Source organism: Spinacia oleracea, chromosome 2 (genome assembly GCF_020520425.1).
Source record: "Spinacia oleracea cultivar Varoflay chromosome 2, BTI_SOV_V1, whole genome shotgun sequence".
Taxonomy (NCBI): Eukaryota; Viridiplantae; Streptophyta; class Magnoliopsida; order Caryophyllales; family Amaranthaceae; genus Spinacia; species Spinacia oleracea.
Window position 1 is genome coordinate 91,211,668 of NC_079488.1, and position 22,829 is coordinate 91,234,496.

General features: G+C 36.0%; 3 protein-coding genes across 4 annotated transcripts; 1 reads left to right on the top strand and 2 right to left on the bottom strand.

Moving 5' to 3' along the window:
- Nucleotides 1-746: 746 nt before the first annotated feature.
- Nucleotides 747-3,529, top strand: LOC110804480 (sugar carrier protein C-like). Its single transcript, XM_022010078.2, has 4 exons — nt 747-930; nt 1,259-1,581; nt 2,166-2,795; nt 2,897-3,529. Exons 1-4 carry the CDS (start codon nt 795-797, stop codon nt 3,350-3,352), a joined length of 1,545 nt encoding a protein of 514 aa, XP_021865770.1. The 5' UTR covers nt 747-794; the 3' UTR covers nt 3,353-3,529.
- Nucleotides 3,530-3,948: 419 nt separating this feature from the next.
- Nucleotides 3,949-14,309, bottom strand: LOC110804470 (uncharacterized). Of its 2 annotated transcripts, XM_022010065.2 has the most exons (14): nt 14,114-14,309; nt 13,808-13,944; nt 13,553-13,673; nt 13,398-13,462; nt 13,194-13,307; nt 12,421-12,495; nt 11,831-11,869; nt 10,942-11,013; nt 8,768-8,881; nt 6,477-6,548; nt 6,345-6,381; nt 5,207-5,319; nt 4,637-4,843; nt 3,949-4,434 (listed from the first exon to the last, which is right to left on the bottom strand). In XM_022010065.2, exons 1-14 carry the CDS (start codon nt 14,193-14,195, stop codon nt 4,342-4,344), a joined length of 1,341 nt encoding a protein of 446 aa, XP_021865757.1. In that variant the 5' UTR covers nt 14,196-14,309; the 3' UTR covers nt 3,949-4,341. The 2 variants fall into 2 exon arrangements, with proteins under 2 accessions (XP_021865757.1, XP_021865758.1); XM_022010066.2 differs by lacking the exon at nt 8,768-8,881 and having other exon boundaries at nt 14,114-14,306.
- A 1,524-nt stretch (nt 14,310-15,833) lies between these two features.
- On the bottom strand, nt 15,834-22,181 carry LOC110804458 (phragmoplastin DRP1E). The gene is made up of 15 exons (XM_022010048.2): nt 21,808-22,181; nt 21,664-21,727; nt 21,450-21,557; nt 20,629-20,730; nt 20,456-20,506; nt 20,283-20,344; nt 19,584-19,674; nt 19,419-19,483; nt 18,623-18,817; nt 18,410-18,529; nt 18,257-18,327; nt 17,519-17,744; nt 17,178-17,228; nt 16,712-17,080; nt 15,834-16,110 (listed from the first exon to the last, which is right to left on the bottom strand). Exons 1-15 carry the CDS (start codon nt 21,946-21,948, stop codon nt 15,982-15,984), a joined length of 1,845 nt encoding a protein of 614 aa, XP_021865740.1. The 5' UTR covers nt 21,949-22,181; the 3' UTR covers nt 15,834-15,981.
- Nucleotides 22,182-22,829: the final 648 nt, after the last annotated feature.

Sequence of the window (22,829 nt, forward strand, 5' to 3'; positions counted from 1 at the left end):
CACAAGCCACGTTTGACATAAATTTCCTCCTTCCGACCCCTTAATGTCTTGCTATTTGAGCATCGCCTTTTCTTCCTTTTTTTTAAAGAATTTTTCTAAAAATTCTGAACAATCTTTTTAAAAAAGCACATACAGTATTTTTGTGTTTAGGCAACTTATTAGAGTCATGGAGTAGGTAAGTCGGTTGTATTATGCAAGGAGTCAGGGGCAAAAAATAATAAGGGATCAAGAATACAAAATGTAGGATAGTAATTTGATCGGATTAGGGTGACAAACAAAGTATCATTATGAAATACAAGTATTAGGTGAGTTAAGGGTGAAAATACTAAGCATAATCAAACATTTAAACACCGATTCGATTAGTGATTTCCTAAATTATTACCAATTTAGAAAACATATTTAATGTTGACTGATTTCTGCAAAGACTGTATGAAAAAAAAAATCATTGAACTTATAGTAATTGATTGATAAAGCTAAGTTATCTTCTAATCGTGCAACTAATACGGTTCTCTTAATCTCTAATGGACTAAAACTCTTGGTCCTTGTAAATTCGGTTTTGCTTCTTGTTAGGATAGAATTAGGAGACTTTTTAGAGTTATGTTTATCTTATGTTTCTTATTAGTTTCCTATTACATGTCGATTAGGATTAGGAGAGTAGTTCTTATTAGTTTCCTATTACATGTCGATTAGGATTAGGAGAGTATATGGTACTATAAATACGTTATATTTGTGTTCTAATTTATTCATAATATCCATATTTTCTCTATCGATCAAACCTAAAGATAAAATAAACAATGGCGGGTGGAATAATTGTTGATGGTGGAAAAGTTGGTAAAGACTATCCAGGAAAACTAACTGGCTACGTCTTTTTGAGTTGCCTTCTTGCGGCGGCAGGAGGTTTGATTTTCGGCTATGACATCGGGATTTCAGGTATATATTTGGTTTATTGAATTATTATATTATCAAGGTTTAATTTAATTTGTATGGCTTGAATTGAATGAATTGATGTTGCTAGTGTTATTCGCTTTTTTTTTTTTGAGGGATAGTGTTATTCACTTAATTAGTAAATCTCGTATATGGATGCTAGCTAATTAAAGCATTAATCGCACTTGTGTTTGTTATTAGATACGTACGTGAATTAACATATTATAATTGTCATTAGTACGTAAATCTCGTATATGGATTCTAATTAAGAGTATTAATAGCATGTGTGTTATTAGATACGTCAATTAACATAATATAATTTTCATATATGTAGGTGGAGTTACATCAATGCCGATGTTTTTGGAGAAATTCTTCCCATCCGTTTACCGACAGCAGATGGCGGATTCTGGAACAAATCAATATTGTAAATTCAATAGCGTCAAATTAACCATGTTCACATCCTCTTTATACTTGGCAGCATTAGTAGCTTCTATTGTGGCATCCACTGTCACCCGAAAGTGGGGCCGTAAGCGATCCATGTTTGCTGGAGGCCTCCTCTTCCTTGTTGGTGCCGTCGTTAATGCCGCTGCTCAAAACGTTGCCATGCTTATCATTGGTCGTATACTTCTTGGTTTTGGCATTGGCTTTGCTAATCAGGTACGTACTCCTTTAGATCGAAGTGTTAATGCATTATGCATATATAACCAATATTTTTACTGTAATTGTAATATGTTTTACTTAGAGATTACTATTAGTGGTAGAACATAACTCTTGTTTTTAAGCACAATTATATTGCGTTCTATCTTAAAGTAGACGTTTGCTTATTACGAAATTATTTATATCAAAGTGTTAGTGCATTATGCATGTATAACCTATATATATTTTTACTGTACTGTACTGTAATTGTAATTGTAATACTTTGTATGTTTTACTTATATTGTATTCTATCTTAAAGTATGCGTAGCTTTTTACGAAACGATTTATATATATCAAAGTGTTAATGCATTATGGATATATTAACCAGCTTATTACGAAACGATTTATATATATCAAAGTCTAATACGTAGTACGTAGTTCCTAACCTATATATGACATTGATATTGATAGAGCTACCGTTTCTAATTTATACTTCTTATTGCTATATCACAAATAGAACCAATTAATATGTGTAATTGTAAGTTGAGATTTGTTTATAAAAAATTAAACTAAGTAAATTATTGGTTGTTGTATAATATTTGCAGTCAGTGCCTGTGTTTCTATCAGAGATGGCACCTTACAAGCACCGTGGTGCGCTAAACATGATGTTCCAACTGACAATCACAATAGGAATCCTGATAGCCAATCTCCTTAACTACGTATTTGCCAAAGTTGACCACATTGGTTGGAGGTTGAGTCTCGGGGGAGCTATGGTTCCTGCTCTCATTATCCTTGTTGGTTCTTTAATCCTTCCCGAAACCCCCAACTCCCTCATTGAACAAGGCAAACCCGATGAAGCTAAGAAACAACTGTTAAAAATCCGAGGGGTTGACAATGTTGACGCCGAATTCCAAGACCTAGTTACAGCTAGCGACGCCTCCAAGAAAGTGGAAGACCCTTGGAAAAGCCTCTTAAAAGACAGACAATATCGACCTCCTCTCATCTTCGCCTTTGCAATTCCAATGTTTCAACAACTTACCGGGATCAATGTGATCATGTTCTACGCACCTGTTTTGTTTAAAACAATTGGATTTGCAGATGACGCTTCCCTCATGTCAGCTGTTATTACCGGTGGCGTTAACGTTGTTGCTACTTTGGTCTCCATTTACGGTGTTGATAAGTGGGGAAGGCGCGCTCTCTTCCTTCAGGGTGGCATTCAAATGCTCATTCTCCAGGTAATCAAATCAATTTCTTCCATCTTAATTTAATTAAATGTAACATTAATTGATTGATTAATTGACGACTTATCTTAATTGTTATGTTGCATATTTGTCAGATCTTGGTAGCAATATTCATCGGATGGCAATTTGGGGTGACAGGGGATGCAACAAATTTGCCAGAATGGTATGCAATTGTAGTTGTATTGTTTATATGCATCTACGTAGCAGGATTTGCATGGTCATGGGGTCCACTAGGATGGCTCGTCCCTAGTGAAATCTTCCCTCTCGAAGTCCGATCAGCTGCACAAAGTATCAATGTATCGGTTAATATGATATTCACCTTTATTATAGCCCAAGCTTTCCTCCCAATGTTATGTGCCATGAAGTTTGGACTCTTCATCTTCTTCGCCTTCTTCGTGGTGGTTATGACGATATTCATCTACTTCTTGTTGCCTGAGACCAAGAACGTGCCTATCGAAGAGATGAATCTTGTCTGGAAGAATCACAAGTTTTGGGGTCATTTCATTCCCGAGGATGTTGTTACTCCCGAGATGCCCGTACTTAAGGCTTAATTCCATGTGTTACTTTTATTAAGATTGTTAATTATATGACAGATTTTAGTAGATTATTTATGTTTAACTCATTCATTCATTAACCGTACGTATGGAGTTATACACATTTTATAATCCACTTATTTTGTCATGTGTGTTTAGAAATAATTATTTGTGCAATTTGCAAAAAGTTAAAATATACCAAGTACTTGGCATATATTTTTCCCATAATTATGAGACTAACTGGTTATGCATAATGCATTAACACTTTGATATATTTAATAATGAATGCATTATGCATATAAGCGGAGATGAAAACAACGTATTAATAGTCTAATACTAGTAATTGAGGAAAACTGGAAAACACCAATCTATCTATATATTATACTAAAAGAGAGGAAATCAATGTGGTGATGACAAATGTCACTCATTGATTCGCCTCTCTTTTAAAGAGTAATTAATTACTAAAGAGTTGTTTCGCTTCTTTATCGGGATTGTTGTTTAGTTATACTCGGTATGTAATGTTTCTGCATATACGAAGTAGTTTATTAACGGTTTAGTGTATACTACTCACGAGTCACGACTCCGTAAAAGATAAAGAAAAGCGATGCACTAAGTTTGAGAAGAAAAACTAAACTACATTAAAGATTCTGAATAATGTTACAACTTACAACATAAGTAATTGCATTTTCCCCCTTAACTCTTAATAATCCTACTTGTATTTCTCAATATACAACAATTACAAGCTTTGGGATTTTTAGGTTTTACCCCCAAGGGCCATCAAGAACTCAACAAGAGATACAAAAATCCAAACCACATAGTAATTCTTTCTGTGTCTTAACAGCTTTCTCTTACGGACTTTCTTCCATTAGAACTGGTTTGGTGTAGCAAAGTACCCAAATGTATATAATCCAGTTATCATGTTTCTTTCCAGCACGAGCCGAGCAGCATATCTGCTATGCGCACTTTGTGTCCTCGAATCTTCACCAGGATCATACACAAAACTATTTTCATGTAGGAGTTGCATCACATTTTGGATCTATTATCTGCCTTCTGATCTTCTCTGATTGGGAGATTAGCATATTATGAACCTTTTCCTTCAGCTGCAATAAATAAGTAAAAGAGACGCCATTGAGAATCCATCAATAAAATGTAACAAGATTTGTAGAAAAAATATAGGCCAGGAAATGACAGGAGCATAAAGAATGATAAAATCAGCAAAATCTCTTCTAACAATTGATATATAAGTACCATTTTGTTTGTGTATACAAATCCTATTAAGTACAAGACAGATTCAGTACATACCTCATCCAGACCATGTCCATTCATCACGGATACACGCATGGCTCCTTCAGGCCCAAAAATCCGATATCTTGCCAAATCCGCATCATCAGTGGTCAAGTCTTCAGTTATGAAGGCGGAAGGGGACTCGTGCAAAATATCACATTTGGAAACAACATCGATCCAAAGGTGCTTGCTAAACCTTCCCCGGATTTCTGTGTACGTTGTGAACTGCGTAATCATCATAACCAATCAAATATTTGGGAATGCAACAACTACAATCACCATGCACGTCTTACTATCTTCTAGTTCACTAGATAGGAGTGAGGCCGTGTAACAAATGGGCCTTCCTAGAACCATGCCTATGGAAGTACACAAGATTGTTGTTTATCGAAAGTTTGAAAGAGAGCTGATAACTGGGAAATCAAGAAATTTTAAAAATATAGCATAAGAAAATTTTGCCTTTCTAAAAGTTCAAACAGAGAAAAGGGCTTATACATCTATGATCAGATGAACAAATGAAGTGGACATATTTTTGCGGATTCTAACACCATATCTTCAAACAAAAATCAATTCTTAACAAAAATTATATACCTGGTCAGAAACTGAAGTTCCACATTCTCCTGTTAAGTCATGAACATAAATTACTGCTGTTGGCAAATGTGTGAGGACTGCAAGAGTCAGCTTCTCCAAATTGTTCCTCTCCTCTTCAGATTAAGCAAATCAAAACACACATGATACTTTTAGATACAATAAATGAGCAGTGAAGTAAGAATCAAAGCTAAGAATGCAACAAATAGATTAAGCAATGCAACAAAGTTATTTATTATTTTTTCAACAATAATTTAGAAAAAATAAAGTCTTTTTGAACATAATAAACTTAAATTTTGAGATGTGACATTGGGAAATTTGTGTACGGATATGAAAAATCAACGCACAAATGTTAGAAAAAGTCTCTTGACCCGAATGACCCGTCTAACTGTCTTGACCTATACCGTAACCGAAAAGCTCCTTACACAATTATGATCCAACCTAAATGGATCAACAATTACTTAAGTCGAATCGACTCGATTTCCACCAATACTATTGAGTACTCCCTCCCTCCGTCCGTCCAGATTAGTTTTTACACTTTCCATTTTCACCCGTACCAATTAGTTTTTACACTTCTATTTTGGGGAAGACCCTAAATTATAATTTAGTACTTCCCTTTATACACTACCAAAAAGTTAGGATATCACACTTTTTCACATTCAATTAAAATATCATCCAGTATATTATCACATTTACTTTTCAATAAATAATACGCCACTATCACTTTTCACATTACTTTGCCAACAAAATAATATATGATAATCACACAACATTTTATTTCCTAAAACTATGTGCTATGATAAGTGTCAAAACTAACTTGGGACGGATGGAGTAGTATGTTTGGACTGACAAAACTGATACATGTTAATGAGCCATACGAGTCATATTTGATGGCAATTGGCAAAAACCTTCCTATTTGCAGAGTTCTTGACCCTTGCCTATCTTCATTCATATGGCTCTTGACCCTAGCCTATTTTCATTCACATGACTCTAGACCCTTTCTATATGCAAAGATAAAGTTCTGATAAGCCACATGGCTTCCATTAGTACCATAAATATCCTGCCCATTTCATCCACAACTCCAACCCGAAGCAACATAAATTAGAATGTAACGAAGAAAGCAGAAAACATCTTCACTTACCATCTAATCGCGTGAGTACCCCGGGTGTGTCTGTTACCTATCAAAAAAATTTATATCAAATTGCGCAATAAAAGTAGCATTGATAATTTAATATACTTCGTATTACAAATACATAAACACTTTCATGCAGACCTGAAAACGCTGATAGTTCACAACAATATGACCCATCAAAATTCCCCTGGTTGTAAATGGATAGTTGCAAATCTGGAGAAAATGTTGAAGGAATAGTCATTTTCAATAGAAATGTAATCACAAAGCTTCATATCCTCAACAGCTATAGAATTCCATACAATCTAAAAATCTATGCATAAAATACAAAAAAAGTGAGTAAAGAGGATATGGTAGGTATCAATTTGAGCAGTAGGAAACACCACTTCACTGACTAAAAAGATAATGTAATCTTGGTTCGTCCATCTTTCATCTGATGTGGAGTTAAACAGTAGCTATTCATGCTTCATATGCCACTTTATGTTTTCATTCAAGGACTTCATGCCTAACATAAGCCATACGGGAGCCACTGTTACAGGATTCAAATTTACACCAAATTCACTCTTCTGTTTACGTTTTCTCTTCTCCTTCACTCCCTTTCACCAATTGAATTTACACATCATGAGATGAAAGGCCAAAATTCCAAGCTGTTATAGCCCTAGTTTGTCCAAAATACTAATTGCAGTGGTGCCAAATAGTTCAAAACCATGACTATACTAATCTTAATAACTAATTTAGTCCTAAAACATGATTTTCTACTAGTCTCAACTCTCAACTGGAGCAAACTATCTTAACGGAGCTCTATCCACGATAAAATGCGCATCTAAACTCATATCATTTATAGCCATACAATATCATCTGTAGCCATACAATATCCTTTTCTCCATAGCATGGTAAAATTTCCTCAGCAGGGTATGAATGTATGATTCCCTAAGCCAAATCAGTCAACGGATCATTTAAATTTATCCAAAATCATGGCAGCATGAAAGTTGCATCTTTGGTCCAAATCAAGAGGTAACTAATCGCTCTTATCCACACATTTGGTGCACACGGATAACTCAAAAGCCTGTTCTTTAGACTAACAGTTCTGATTTTCCTCTTGGAACTTGATTTCAGTGCTTTCCTTCACATTGAACAGAGCTCCCAGATATCATTATATCAACCAAGACTAGAAAGCAGATTTTGAAAAGGGCGCACCACACATCTAGGTTTTAAAGCTCCAGGAGCCACATCCCATATGCTTAGAATGGATTAGTCACACGCTTTTGATCGGGCGCACAGAGAAATTAAGAAGCGCATCAAGTGCTTGAGGCCCATGACACACTGCTTTTTGGGATAATAATTGAAATGCTTGGTTTTTATATTCTTCAGGTTAGAATTTATTATGGACTGCACCACCATATTATCTCTGTAACAACAGAAATCCCTAGATCGGAGTACCAAGAGTCAAGGAAGGAAAAGACAGAAAGAAGACAATGACAGAAAGGACAAGCAGCCAGTCCTTCCTCTAGCTTATTTTATGGCTTGAAGTAAATATTGCCTCTTCCCACAGCTCCTAGTTCGGATAAATGAAATGTGTAATATGGTGCGATGCTATCTTTTGTTTAACGATAAAGTGGTTGCTAATCTATGCAAGTGGATTATGTATAAGAGTGATGTTTTTATTAGTACTCGGAAGTGTGCCTCACTTCCATGAGGCGCACACATAATGCATTGTGCCTAAGCTCTAGGACCCATATTGCCTCAATGCACCTCAAGCCCGCCATTTCACACTGCTGGATAACTTGTGTTAGGAAATAAACACAACTTATGTCAACCGGCGGGATCTCGAGTCGGAGCCTTGAAGTTACATGCTAAAATAAATAAGAAACACGAGTCAACTAAGTATCTTGAGGGAGTTAGTGTTGTAATGGAAATCTTCAAGGGGGAAATACACGTACTCCATAAGATTGTTGAATTGCCAATTGGTTTCTTGTTTATTATGTTTAGTTTCCTAGTTGAATACATAATGTAAATAGGAAACTAGATATATTTTGGCATGTACCAATCTCTATAAATTATTTAGACTTGGGGTGCAAGTATAATTCTAATTCTAGTAGAAGAGGGTTTCTAGTTTAGCTTATAAAAGGAGGGTTTAGGCCTAGCTAGAAAGTGAGAGGGAAAAACACATTGGTGAGAGGAATCATCAATTTGGGGGTTATTGTATTATTTTGCAGGAACTTAATAATACGATATTATTTGAGGGGAAGAAATATAAATTTCCTCGTAAACACTTGTGTCCTTTTAATGTTTTTGCTATTTGTTCTGCATTGTACTTGCAGGGTTTGTTCCTAATCCTTCGTGGCACGTGCTTGGTTATAACAAGTTGCTTAGTCATCTGCTTCAAAAGAAAATTCAGAACAAGTACTAATTATCAAAATCAGCTCTCTGAATACCTCAGGCTTCCCTGTTGAAAGAATACGAACTAAAGATGATTTCCCAACATTAGGGGCTCCAACAAGAGACAGTGTTGGAGTTTCCAGATCAACCACTGGCATAGCTCGTAAAGTCTGCAATGAAAAATGAATCATAAGGGAGAGGCTAACAGCGTTTTAGTAGCTTATGCACAAGTAATTTGACCTAGAATCCAGATATAGATTATTTAATAAACATCACAAGGTAGAAGCACGTGAATCAGATTTGCAGGGGCATGAATATAGGGCAGTAAAAAACATAGGTGATTTTGTCCAACATTTAACAAAGAAACACTTGCTTAAACCCTAACAAGCACCAAAATTTGGTAAAAAATGGTCGCAATTATACAATTTCAGAACATCTCAAGCATGGCGCCCATAGTGAGGAGTCACATCCCCGGTTTTTAAAAGTTGGCTAACCTCAACCATTTTTTAAAAGTTGGCTAACCTGACGTGACACTCTACCAGTCACCATTAATCCCATATAGAGACGATCACAGTTCAGAGGGCGTACATTTACTAATCAAATGATCAATTGTCAACCAAGATTTTTCACAACTTCATTCGTCCAACACGTGTGATGATAAATCAGTAGTAAAATTGAGTTCACCATTTACAATTTTTAGCCAAGAGGTTTGCATGCAGAGGAACTGATAACAGAATTTGTTTAGAAAATGAATAACCTGTGCATGCTATCCACAAAAGGTTAAATAGAGATCACTAACAGTTTCCCCTACAATGCAATTGAAGGAAATAATGCCCTTGGTCCAAGTATGCATTCTATGTTAAGTCTAATAAATGCGGTTCAGTATTAATTAACAAGTTAATAATTCAGTGAGATCAAGTGAGCTGAATGCCTAGCTAGAGGCCGCTTCAGTTCAAGTGGAATTAATGATATTAATCCACAGCTTACTCTTGACTGAACCCGTAGGGTCACACAAATAGTACGTAAACGGATCAAGTATTTAATGGCATTAAATACTCTATCTATGGATATTCGGAATCGACGGATCTTGGTTTCAGTGGGAGCTGAGATCGTCACAAGCAAGAAATGAATACTCCGGAAACGATGATATTGCCGGAAACGGAAATATGGATCGTATCGGAAATATAAATATTATCCAAGTCGTAGATGTTGCCGGAAACGGAAACATGGTACGTATCGGAAAATATTATCGGAAATGGAAATATTGCCGGAATCGGAAATATTGCCGGAAACGAAAATATTGTCAGAATCGGAAATATTATCGGAATCGGAAAATAATTCCGGAAACGGAAATATTAAATATTTGTTCGAAACGGAAATTAATTCCGGAATCGGAAATATTAAATATTGTTCGTATCGGAAATAAATTCCGGAATCGGGAATTTAATCGGAAGCGTATCGTACGAATTAGCATCGGACGAGGCCCGCTAGACGAAGGCCCAGCACGAAGGCAGGCCATCGCCCAGTGAGCCGCACGCACCAACGCACGCCTCGACCAGGCCCAGCGCAAGGCCAGGCCCAGCCAAGGGCGCGCGCGCGCAGCACAGCAGCATGGGCTGTGCGCCTGTCGTGGACCGCAAGGCCTGCGCGGGTGCACGGCTTGTGCGATGCGTGTGCGGGAAATCCTAATCCTATTAGGATTTGTGCAAAGATTAAAATCCTAATCCTATTAGATTTGCTTTGTTATTTAGAGTCCTAATAAAGTTCTAACTAGCAAATCCACATCCTAGTAGGATTACAATTCCTTTTCCATACTCCTATAAATAGGTGCCTAGGGTCACAATTTATGGGTACGATTGAAGTATTCAAAGGGTAAGTTTTTGAAATAAAAATCAGCCATACACTTGCAAACACTAGCCGAAATTCCTAAGCACCTTAAGGGCGATTCTAGTTGGTCTAACTTGAGGCGGATCCGGACGTACTGTGGACTATCTACGGAGGGACGAAATTTGGAGTCCTAAAGGCTTGTTCTTGTTCGGTTCGGGCGCAACTAGGGAAGGCACGCTACAACATGTATGCATCCATTCTATGCTAAATGATTATGTGTAAATAATATGCTTTCCTGGCTTTATGGTTTTTCCGCATGATTTATGAATTGTCATATGTATCATAACCTAACAGCAATATCTCGAGATGAACTACCTCATCAACAAGGACTCATAGTTCATACCTTGGCAATGTTCAACAAATCATCAACGGCCTTACTTTCACGGTAATAAGCAGCTTCTACTCTTTTCATACCCTTAGAAACAAACAAAAAAAAAAGCAACGTGAATACTTATATGCATAAGTGCAGAAGTAGAATAACTAATCATATTCCAAGTACTGGATGTCGCGTTGTGCTCCAGCTGCATGTAGTGGGGAATTAGCAATGATCTAAGATCCATCATTGTTAATGATGAATTCAGCTAATTATTGCTATTCACACAATATTGTCACTAACCTTGGAAAAAATGACATATGTTATACTTCCTCCGTCTTTTAATACTCGCAACGTTTGTTAGTTTCACGCATGCCAATGCATAACTTTGATCATTTATATCTTAAATTCTCTTTATGCAAAAATTATAAAAAGTTTATATTTTGAAAATACATATTGAGACGAATCTAACAAGATCTCACATGACTATGTTTTATCTTATATAAAAAACACTACAAATAATCAAAGTAGATTATATGAATAGTGGCAAAAGTCCAAACGTTGCGAGTATTAAAAGACGGAGGAAGTAATAAATTACCCAACTATTACTAACTTGTACCAAAAAATTTAGAATTACATTAAAAAACTAAAAAAGTTGATTTTAGAGTAGAATGAGCGACACCAAAATAAAATATTTGATGCTTTTTTATAACAAGCAACGGCAAAGGATTACTAAGTGAATAGAAAATCTTTCAAAGAAGGCAACAAAAACTTGATGACTGAAATTTTACGTTGTTCTCTAATTACTTAAATAGGTGACAGGAATTTTTCAAAAGTGACGGCCAGAGCTTAATAAGCGAAATCCTTGAACAGCGCAACCTTAGGTTAGTTAAAAGCTTCCTTAGAAACAAGTACTTACCTCATTCAACCGTTCCTCTGCCTCTTTCTTTGTCAAAGACTGCAATGTACATAATTAAGTGTTAATTAGAGTAATTAGTAATCTCTTACAAAAAGCAAAGAAATTTAGCAGTTATTTTAGATGTAAGCACCATTTGGTTGCCCATTCACTCCTTTCAATAGTTATTCAATGCTACAGTCCACTAGTTGGATTTAGTCAAACTCTTTCTAGGGGGGAAAGGGGGTACGCTAATATCTCCATGAAGGAATCCATCTCATCAAGCATAAATAAACAAAACAATATAGCCCAAAGCAAGTATCATTTTTGGTCTCTCCCATGCTCTTTGTCTCAGTCTATCTCTTTTGCCACCTAGGTAAACTAAAGTGTGAATTACGAATGAATGAACACATATCAGATATTTGAGTGAGACAACATCAGCCCTCATGCAAACTTAGAGTTCAGAATGAAGCATTGTATCATAACAGTAACTCACCACTTGGCTTCAAGATGATTCAAAATATGATTAGATTAAATGAGAATAAATGTAACTTATCCAGGCAAGCCAGATAAAAAAGACAAACTGACAAAGGCCTAATTAAAAAATAATCAACCTTGGCACAAACAGAAGCATGTTCCTTTGCAACAGCTGTAACCTTCTTTCGCAGGTTATTTACCTTCGACAAAACCTGCAGAACAAGCAAGGACCCATGAGGCACGAATATGCTTGCTACAGTACAAACGCGGATTTCTAATTCGTAATGATCACAAGATAGTTCTATGCTAATGTTAGGCAATAAATTTGGTAATTAGAAGACTACCCAACTGACAAGTAGATTGATATATGGTGTGTGCTTTAACTGCCTAAAGCAACAGACATAAGAAACTACAATGGACACCATCGTATTGCCTGTCTGATGTAATTTGCTTAAAGGACACATTCCCCTTAAAAGGGCATCACTCCCGTTGGTGTCTTGTAAGGTTATCCACTTATTTTCGACTCTTTTATGGTTGTCTTTGATAGAAATTTCAGTCTGACTTAAACAACAATAGTAGACATATTCACATAAGTTAGTCGGTGAAACATCAATATTCCCCAATGCAATTGGAAAATGTTAACTATTCTACTCAAAAACTTTGTAAAACTGGAATTTAGAAATGTGAGGAAAAGCATAATATGCACAGGGCAGGTACATTCTGCAGCCCAATTTTCTCTTGCAATAAGGTCTTTGCTTCGCCATTAGTGATATTATACTCCTTACAGGAATAAGGGTGAGTCATTAAAAAATTAGAATACTTGCAGATACATCAAGCAATAAAAGTAATGCGCAGAGTAACAAGAATATACGGATCATATAAACATGATAGGTGAAAACTTAGCAGTTACCTCTTCATAATTCCCATCTCCAAGAGTCAACTCGATAAGAGAACGCTCATAAGGATGCAAATGATTTTTGTTAGGGAAGCTCTCTGTATACAATCTAAGGGGAACTGCCAACTCCTAAACAAACAAACAAACAGACAAGATAATCACAACTTGATAAGACAACAAGCCAAAGACACAAACAATACGACACATCAAATATCTTACCTTCATCAGCGCATCAAGTTGCTTAGCGCCCCGGTTCCTCTCACGCTTTGCAATATTAGCAATGCCTATCAAACAATCAGCTCAAAATTTCAACAATCTCACGTTCAACATAAACATTCAAATAAATCAAACCAACTGAATAAAGAACCAGTTACCCTTTGTAGCTGAAACCTTCTTAGCTTTCCGGATAGCGGATTGAATTATATCAACAGAAGGCATTACCATAGGTAGCTTTTGAAAAGCACCAACACCTTCAATAACTACTGGTTCATTAACCTAACATTGTTTCGCAAAGAAACACAGATTGATGAATATAATTGTATAGACAAACATAAACACAACAGTATGTAGAATAGAAACAAAACAATCAACAATTCTTCCAAAATATACCCCAAAAATAATATAATCACCTTCAATTTGGTTTCCTTTTTGAATTTGGTATCAGGAATATAACTTGCACCCATGATTTTTTCAGCAGTAGTTGTTTGTATCTCTTTGCATAAACACATTATTGGATAAAATGATCTATTGGGTATTTGTCTAGAACCTGTTAATTGAGAAAACATTGGCAAATTTGTCAAAAACTCGAAATCCCAATAAATGCAACATTAACAAAGAATTCAAATTAGATAATGATTCAACAAATTAAAAGATATTTTCTTCCAAATACAAAATTAATACAGAATTATTTACACTAGAAAGGAAAAAGAGGGTACCTTTGATGAGTTTGGAGGTTCCGAATAAGAATCTGTTGGAAGGAATCCGACATAATTCGAGCATGTTGGAAGCTCCCATCATTTCGCTGTTTATTTATTCTTGTAACAGTAGAAGAAAGCTTTAGTTACTGGTGAAGTTTTGAACTCCGGCGCACAGCTTTGTTGGTGGTCTACGAAAGAGTGACTTCAATTTAGTTGGACATTCATTTTCTTTTCTTTTTTTTAGTCGGAGATCACAAATCTATACTAATATATTAAAAGGCGTTGATAAACAAGCCTATGTGCCACGTGGCACTCGCACGAATCTCATTTCAATGTTCCATGTCATACACAATTATTTAAAAATGGTAAATATGTGTGGTAGAAGTCTTGAACCCGTGACCCTCTAATTGTAAACCAAACAATTAACCACTACTCCAAATCAAATTATATGTCATTTTTTCATTACAAAATATAATAAATGACAATTTAATAATACAGAGTATTGAATTTATTTAAAAATTTTATACGTGTATCAACCCGGGGCATCGCCCGGGCCCAAATACTAGTTATTATTTAAAAGTGGTGTACAATAAATATCTTAAATTACAGTAAAATGTCTAAAAGCTATCTATTTTTTAGTGTTTAAATTTCATTTTAATAAAATTGTTTCTACAAAATCATTAATAAAGTATAAATTAATCATTTAACCCGTTAAATTTTTTATCTATCAACTTTTTTAAAAATTAATTAAAATATATTAAAAGTTACAAAAAAAAAACTGGGTAAAAGTTATCATGTTGTACAATAAATTATGCGTGGAAGACCTTTTGTTTCGAGATACCTTGTATCATCCATTCAATAAATGTATCTAAGAATCGTGCAAATGCATGGCATTTGCGTAACTGAATCGGTAAAAAGAATAAAATAAAAGGTGGAAATTAAAAAAAAATTGAAAAAATTAACTAAATGATTACAATTTGAGCTTAAATGAATCAAAATTGAGTTTAACGTATATCTTAAAAGTCTGTTTATTTACGATTATACTATTTGATTTATTCTTCAACAACATTTAGTCAGTTATTGAATTAGAATCACTCACTTTTTATGGGGTACATTGACTATGAGTATCAAGACTGACAACGATGGTTAGTCACGGACTCATCACTCATGGAGTTATGGTACAAGTGCGTTCGTTCGGTTCGATTGAATTTGACTAAAATTAAGGCTTCATTTTATTTGACTAATTTTGTATGAACTTATTTTATCGTATTTTATCTGAAAAAGAGTTTATTTTGTCTGAAATAAACATATTGGTGTGTGAAAATAATTAGAAAAAACTTGTTTTTTTGAACTTATGTTAACTTATCTGAATTTATTTGAATTTATTTTATCTAAAATATTTCAGACAAAATAAGTCGAACAGTACAGACAATGACTTATCTAAATACTACTTTTGTTTCTTATTAGATGACACAATTGGATTTTCACACTATACACACATCTTCTTTGACTTTCTTCAGCAATCGATTTTGTACATAATCTTCAATGTGTATAATGAATTTGATTTATTTTTCGATAATCCTTTTGGTCTGACTGGTTTTTCTGGACGAGACTTTCTGACAGATACAATTAAGCTCGAAGTGTTTAGAAGGACTAGTGGTTTCCTGGTGCATATTTGGCTTAGCCCGGTTTCCTGGTTTCAGTTGATTTACAAGGCAAACAGGTTCACATAATCACATAAGAACACAGATCCAATACCCTGCTCCAGTGAAGCATATATGAAAAATGCTCAAACCAACAAATAAATACAGTAGCAAATACTACAGTTAGCAGTACACCTATAATAAATACATACATACAAAAAAAAACAACAACACTCCAAAGTATCATCGGGCCCATGAAACAGACTCGATCTCATCCCTCGCTGCTTTGTATAATTCAAGCCTCTTAGCACATTTTAGTCTTCTCTCCATCAATGTTGGGTCTTCATCAAGCATCTGTCCAAGCTGTTTAGCCTGAAAGCAAAGAGTAATGCATAGTTTCAGGTTCATCCCCCCCAAATCAATGCTCAGAAAGTGCATGAACTCAGCCTATTAAGGAAAGATATTGGAAATTGGCAGGTCTATAAACCCGGTAAAAGGTCTTTCTGCGGTCTTTGACTCTGAGCTACAACTGTAGAAAAGTTCAGGCTATTTAATCAACAACACTTTTGCCTAGTGGAATTTCCACTTCAGCACTCCTTGCTTTGCTATTTGAATATGCAGTAAATAGCTAAATTAACAAAACACACATACACAGCCCACATACAAAAGCATGTCGTATATCAGCAACTAACTACTCAAAAAATATTAATGACCATAGCTCAAAGATGCAAGTGTCATTGCTGGTTCCTATCAAACAAGCTAAATTCAAATGCATAATAGTAAATTTGGAAGTCATAAACCAACTTGGTGTCAAATACCACAATCAACAGTTGAAAACAGATGAATACTTCTTATCTAGGGTAGTATGGTAAGAATTCATTCCCTATCCATACACTACATGACATAACACACAGAACGGCTTCATGAATGCATGAATGGAATATTTTATAACAAAAGAGAACACATCTATTACCTCTCTCTTTCCAACTTGGGTGTAGAAGAGATTCAGCAATGAGTGTTTAGCTTCCCTGACTTGACAATGAACAGTTGCCTTAGGGATGGTGTTCTTAAGTGTGTCTGATATCATATTTATATATGACGAGACGTTTGATGCAATTCTTCTGAAGTGTCCCTCATTGTATCGATCCACATTTGGGACAGCTGGATTTGCCCCTTTCTCCACATCCTGAGGAAGTTTGCGGAAGAAATCCACAGTCAGGTATGCAGATTCCATGTCCACTAACCTGATAACCGTCTTCCTGCTTTCATCACGGAACCTCTCTAAGGAAGCAAAACAAGCTGCAGCTAGTTCAGCTTGTAAGGATGGAAAGCGCTTAAGTTCCTGTTAAATGTTAATTGAAGTAAAGGAAGTTCAATAATCCACGAAAAGAACTAATAAACTTTTGAAGCCACCACATAAGAGGCAAATCTCAGGTCACCTGAGTTTCTGCAATTGACTTCCTCACTAGTTCCTTTAATACAAAGTGGACCTATACAAACAACATAGTTAGAAATTGACCCAAATCAGACAACAGCAAGCAAGGGTGTACACCTATTAGCAAACTTTCACTCCAAAGCTGATAGGAAGGAAATAATGAAATCAGTGAGCAAGTTTCATAAAACAGCAACATGAAACCATTTTTAATCTGCTATGAAAGATGATTTACAGGTATGAAATAATTAAATTGATCAACTCTCACACCAATGTGAGTGACGATGATCAGCAGGAGACAAATAAAGATAATAGATAAAATATACATGTAGAGCAGATAGCACTTACAGCGTCTACAGAAGCTTCGGCAGGGCCTCTGAAATAATTTAAACCACCATCAATAAGACGGCGGTAACCTTGCTCGGGGGCTATGAGATGAGGCTGGTAGCCATCAGCCTCGGAGACCACCTTCTTAACATTTGGTAGAGAGAGATACCGATCAAATGGAAGCTTTTTCAAAGCAGCAGGTAGCTGATTGTCAAAAACACCATATATTCGATCACCACCAGGACGCCTGAAAGAGAAAATTTTAGGCACCTTGAATAATTCTATGAGAGCAAACATAACCAAAAAAAAATTAGGAGTGTGAATAAGAATTCGATAAAGATATATTCATAGAAAATACATAGAGCCGAAGCTATGTTACAGCAAGGTAAGGTCATCCCACAGAATAAAATCCGTATTAAGGTTAATCAACCATAAGCACATAGAATACCTTGGCTTCCGGAGTACTGAAGTCAAATTCCCATACAAAACGTAACAAATATAACTGGACCAAGTGGTGATACAAATATTTATGCATAAAAGGAGACGGTAACCATAAAGGCTTTATTAGCCAGCGTGAAGCCGTGAAGTTGACGAAATACAGTGAAAACAATGACTCATATTTCCTCTAAATCAGTAAAGAACACATATGAGAAAAAATGAACGATGGATACTGGAGAATGAAACATAGTCACAAATTCGCAACTCATATACCCCTGGAATAATCTATAGTACACAACTTGTACGAAGGCAGAAGATTACCCTCCATCCAGATGCTCCTTGAATATTTTATCAAACGCACGGCAGAGTTCCAAGATTGTGTATAACTGGGCCTGAAATATAACATTTGCGTTATTGAAGTATGACGTCATGTGTTAGCATAGCAGCAATAAAAATTCTGGAAAAGCTACTTACCCCTGCATCAACACCAATAGGTCTACCTAGCCGGTCCAACTCTGCTTCTAGTTCATCGATGTTTTTGTTTATTAAAGCAATAATACTCGGGATACGGGCCCTAATTACTGCCTCCAAATGCTGAAACAGGACAAAAAAATTCATTCATCGCAAATGCAAAAACAAGACAGAAAACTCCATTAATTCACCAAAGAATGGCCCAGAGAGTTATACCATTGAAAGGATTTTTGCAAGATATTCTGATCCCATTCTACTAACTAAATGTGAGTAGTCCGGACTGGTTGCAAAGTACTCACGCTCCTTGTGCCTAGCAGCCATCATATCTACATTTCTATTGATTTCTGCCTGTGAGCGATTCACTATTCCCACCCAGGGATGTTGAAGTCGATAAGATCTTCCTTCAAGAACCTTGTACAGAGAAGGAAAGGGATAAGAAAATCAGAGTATTAATCACATTTCACACTCAACATTGCTTCACGCCTTCACAAAATGCTGTCAGCCGCCAAATGGAAGGGACAACATAATGGATCACTGAAGAAACTGGTGCCATGAAATTTCCTACCATTGACGAATAGTTGCTTTAGCGCCTAAAAGTGTAAACCTCGGTCAAAGCATTATTACACAAGTACATTGATGTATTTTGATAATAGGTCCTGTGTCATTTAGACTTTCCAGAAATATCTGACTTGCAGAACTATCGGATAAATCGAGCTCTTATATGATTTCACACTAGTTTCAAAGGATTACATATCTATGTCTTCTCAAGGTGTCCGAGCGTCTGACACATGTGAAAGTCAATTGGTTAACCCATGTAGCAAAGGGAATCACACATGGTAACCCATTGAGAATTATATCGAGATACTTCTACACATAGGCGACTATTGGAATCTAGTATCGGGAACAACGTGAAAATAAGAGAGGATCTAACCTCTTATATTGGTTTAATTGAAAACTACATAGAGAAAATGTAAAATTTGAGCTAAAGAAAATTTGAGCTAAAGAAACCTACATCCAAGGCATTTGTCCCTTTATCCATTAAATCCAACTTTGTTAGAACACCGAAGGTTCGATCACCTGGAAAATTTAAATCAAAATATCCTTAGTACGGAAGAGAAGAAAGATGGGACAAAATGATCGGGTAAAAGATAAGCACAAGCAAAGAAAGTAGAATTACCACTGGGGTCCACTTCTTTGGCAAGTTTCATGGCATCTGATGTTGCTATATCTTGATTTGCTGGAGATATTGCCAGAATGATGCAGTTGGGCTAGCAAAGAAAATGCTTCAACATTAGAATAATGCTATACTACTTCATGCAGCATTTCCAAATTAAATAGAGTAACTACTCTAACAGACTAGCAGTAAATAATTAAATATAACAAAAGTATAAAACTATGTCATCCATAAACATAGACTAGAAATAACACCTAGGTTTGACAAGAAAAGCATGGGTGGGACTTTTGCAGGAACCCCCCACCCCTCTTCATTTCTGGCTCCATGGGTGGGACTTTAAAGGAACACTGTCCAAACTCCTCTGGCCTTCCCCTCCTCTTCAGGGTATGAAAACTTCATACCTAGGGGGCTATTGGGGGTTTGGAGTGTGGGCCCTAGTTTCAATTAAGGTAATTTTCCTGACCATTTATGGTTCCTAAAATGTGTGAACCAAACACCTGCTAAGTAATTCAGTAACTAAAAGCACCCTGCTCAAAGAACCTGTAAACACTACAAGTTTTAGATCTTGCACATATGCTTTACAATTACAAAACAACCTCATTAGATAAGTGTCTTCCCAGCATGTGCATGGTGGTCAAGAAGGTGGACATCAAGGTTATAATGAGGATGCAGACAGAATATAATGATGAAGTTGGTGATTACCTTATCAACGTATGTACGGATCATATCTTCAATGTCTTTGACAATACTCTCAGGCTGTCCCTCTGAGATTTAACACCAAAAAAACAGAAAACAAGTATCTTAGCTCACCAACAAGCTAGAATAGATAGCTGGTAGAAATACTATATGTTGCACGGAGAAGACGAGGAGCTCACCTACAGCAACTTTTGTCAAACCCGGCAAATCGACGAGGGTCAAGTTGACAACTAGACAAGCGGTGAAACAGTCAAAAAAGGTTCCATATACACAAATTACACTAGCAAGTCACAAACCAGTAGATAGACCAAACCCTGTATCCGGCACAAAAAAGATGATGTGAGTAAATTACCATGAGGCGAATATATGCTGAGGTGAATTGGAACAGGCGATATCATTTTCGACTTTCCCGTAACTCGATCAGTCTCATCTTGAATCTCCTTGCGAACAAGGGCTAACAGAGCGCACATGTTCAACAGAAAATATTATTCAGAAAACAAACTTTGCAAAGACCAAAATGTCACACCAAATAAAAATGCAAAGCACATTTAGTACAATAATTAACTCCGTATCATATATCAACACAGAAAGAAAACATCCTAAAATCGAAGAAAATAATGCATATCGAAAAATAAGCAAGTAACAGAAGTATACAACACTTGGAGTATCGCATTAAACATTAAAGAGGTGCGAGATAATTAAAACTAGCTTCTTCTGTTTAGGTAAACTACACAAACTATAGAGTACTAAACTACTAATCATAATCCGGTATGTAGAATTCCATAAAGAAACTGGACTTTTTTTTAAATAAATGCTAAAATATTAAATTTAGAGCTCAAAGACACTGAAAAGTGGAAACCTTCACAACATGGAGTCAAAGAATAATCTACTAATTGTAACAAAATGAGAAATTTATGCGAAATTGAATCATGCATCATCTCTAAACTGCATAAAAAGTTGTAATTATCTAAATGAGAGTTACAGACCACTATCACCAGTAAAACAGACGCCTAAGCAAGTGCAGAAACCGAACAAGGACAAACCTTGAATCATTTACGAAGTACTAACCAAAACAAAATGAGAAATTTATGCGAAATGAATCATGCCCCTCAGTTCTAAATTATAATTAAACCATAGAAATAATAATCCGCCAAAAGGGTCAGAATTTCATACCAAAATCACTGAACCGACGCTTTGGCAAGTGCAGAAATTCGCCATATTCTTGCTCTCCTTCATCTGTTTTGTGCAATTGCAACACCAACGGCCGCCTCGTCACAATTCCTGCCACAAATTTTCCAAATAAAAAAAACTTTTCCTTCAATTTTACTCCTAAAAATTAACCAAAATTGAAAACTTTCCAAGAAAAAAGAGGAATTAGATAGCTAACCAGATCCTCTGGGAAGGAAATCACGTCCAACAATACTCTCAAGAACAGAAGATTTTCCTGAACTCTGAAAAATCAGACAAAATTCAACAATCAAACATCAAATTCAACTGAAGAAAAAAATCATGAGTGAGAAGTAGTCCATACCTGACCACCGACAACAGCGACGGTAGGAAGAGCTTCCCAAAGAGAAGAGAAAGACGAGTCACCACCGCCATGGTCGCCTAGAACAGTACAAGCTCTTTGAATTCTGTTGACAAGTCCAATCAAACTCTCCATAGTAGACATCTCTCTTCCGAGAATCAAAACCCTAGAGTTTGAGTGTTGGAGAAGGTCACCACGGTGGTGGAGCAGCAGAGCAATGGAGGAGGAGAGAGAAAATTAGTTTTGGGGGAAGTTTTGGACGCGCTGAAGAAATTTGCGGAAGAGAGAATCTAGACAAGTAGAAATGTTTTGTAATAAACTTAAAATTAATTGTTAAAATGATGAAAATAGTAGGGATAAGGAATGAAAGTTTTAGATTCGTATTTTTGGTCAGTGTATCTATGTCAGCTCTTATGTTTTTTTTACTTTTTTTTTTAAAAAAAGAGTAAATTGTTAATTTGATGTTTCAAATTTTGAAAGAGGAAAAAGATGAAAGGTCCACCTTTGGTGCCGTTGGAGAATGTGGATGTGATGAGGCAGGGCCGTCTCCGGCAATTTGGAGGCCCTGTGCTAAAATACAGATATTGGGCCCATATAATTTTTTATGGGCAATTATTTAATGTAAAACATATAATTATTATATTAATATTTTTTATTTATAAAAAATATAAAGTCAAATTAATAATATGGTTTAACGTTTTGTGTGTGATGGTTTGAGAAAATTGATGTAAAGGTTTAATGGACATGAAAAAAGCAAATAAAAAAAAGGGGCATGGTAAGAATCGAACCCTGGTCTAGGCTACCACACTTATAATTCCTTACCAATTAGGACAAAGATTACTTAATGCATAACAAAGCAGCTGTTAAATATATAATATTTGTTCTTGGGGGGTTTAACCAACATAATTTCTTTTTGGGGTCCCAAAATTTTGTGGCCCGGTGCTGAAGGTCCGCCTGGACCTCCCTTTAGCCGGCCCTGTGATGACGAAGGATCTGACATTGGGCTAGGGGGCCAATCTAGCCGT

Excerpts from the sequence above, each read along its gene's own strand:
- LOC110804480 (XM_022010078.2), top strand. The coding sequence starts at position 795 with ATGGCGGGTGGAATAATTGTTGATGGTGGAAAAGTTGGTAAAGACTAT. Across the intron at positions 931-1,258 it reads CTATGACATCGGGATTTCAG|GTGGAGTTACATCAATGCCG; the intron begins GTATATATTTGG and ends TCATATATGTAG. Across the intron at positions 1,582-2,165 it reads GCATTGGCTTTGCTAATCAG|TCAGTGCCTGTGTTTCTATC; the intron begins GTACGTACTCCT and ends TAATATTTGCAG.
- LOC110804470 (XM_022010065.2), bottom strand. The coding sequence starts at position 14,195 with ATGATGGGAGCTTCCAACATGCTCGAATTATGTCGGATTCCTTCCAAC. Across the intron at positions 13,463-13,552 it reads GAAGGTTTCAGCTACAAAGG|GCATTGCTAATATTGCAAAG; the intron begins GTAACTGGTTCT and ends ATTGTTTGATAG. Across the intron at positions 6,382-6,476 it reads TGAACTATCAGCGTTTTCAG|GTAACAGACACACCCGGGGT; the intron begins GTCTGCATGAAA and ends TTTTTTTGATAG.
- LOC110804458 (XM_022010048.2), bottom strand. The coding sequence starts at position 21,948 with ATGTCTACTATGGAGAGTTTGATTGGACTTGTCAACAGAATTCAAAGA. Across the intron at positions 20,731-21,449 it reads GCGTCGGTTCAGTGATTTTG|CCCTTGTTCGCAAGGAGATT; the intron begins GTATGAAATTCT and ends GCGCTCTGTTAG. Across the intron at positions 20,507-20,628 it reads CAGCATATATTCGCCTCATG|TTGTCAACTTGACCCTCGTC; the intron begins GTAATTTACTCA and ends CCGCTTGTCTAG.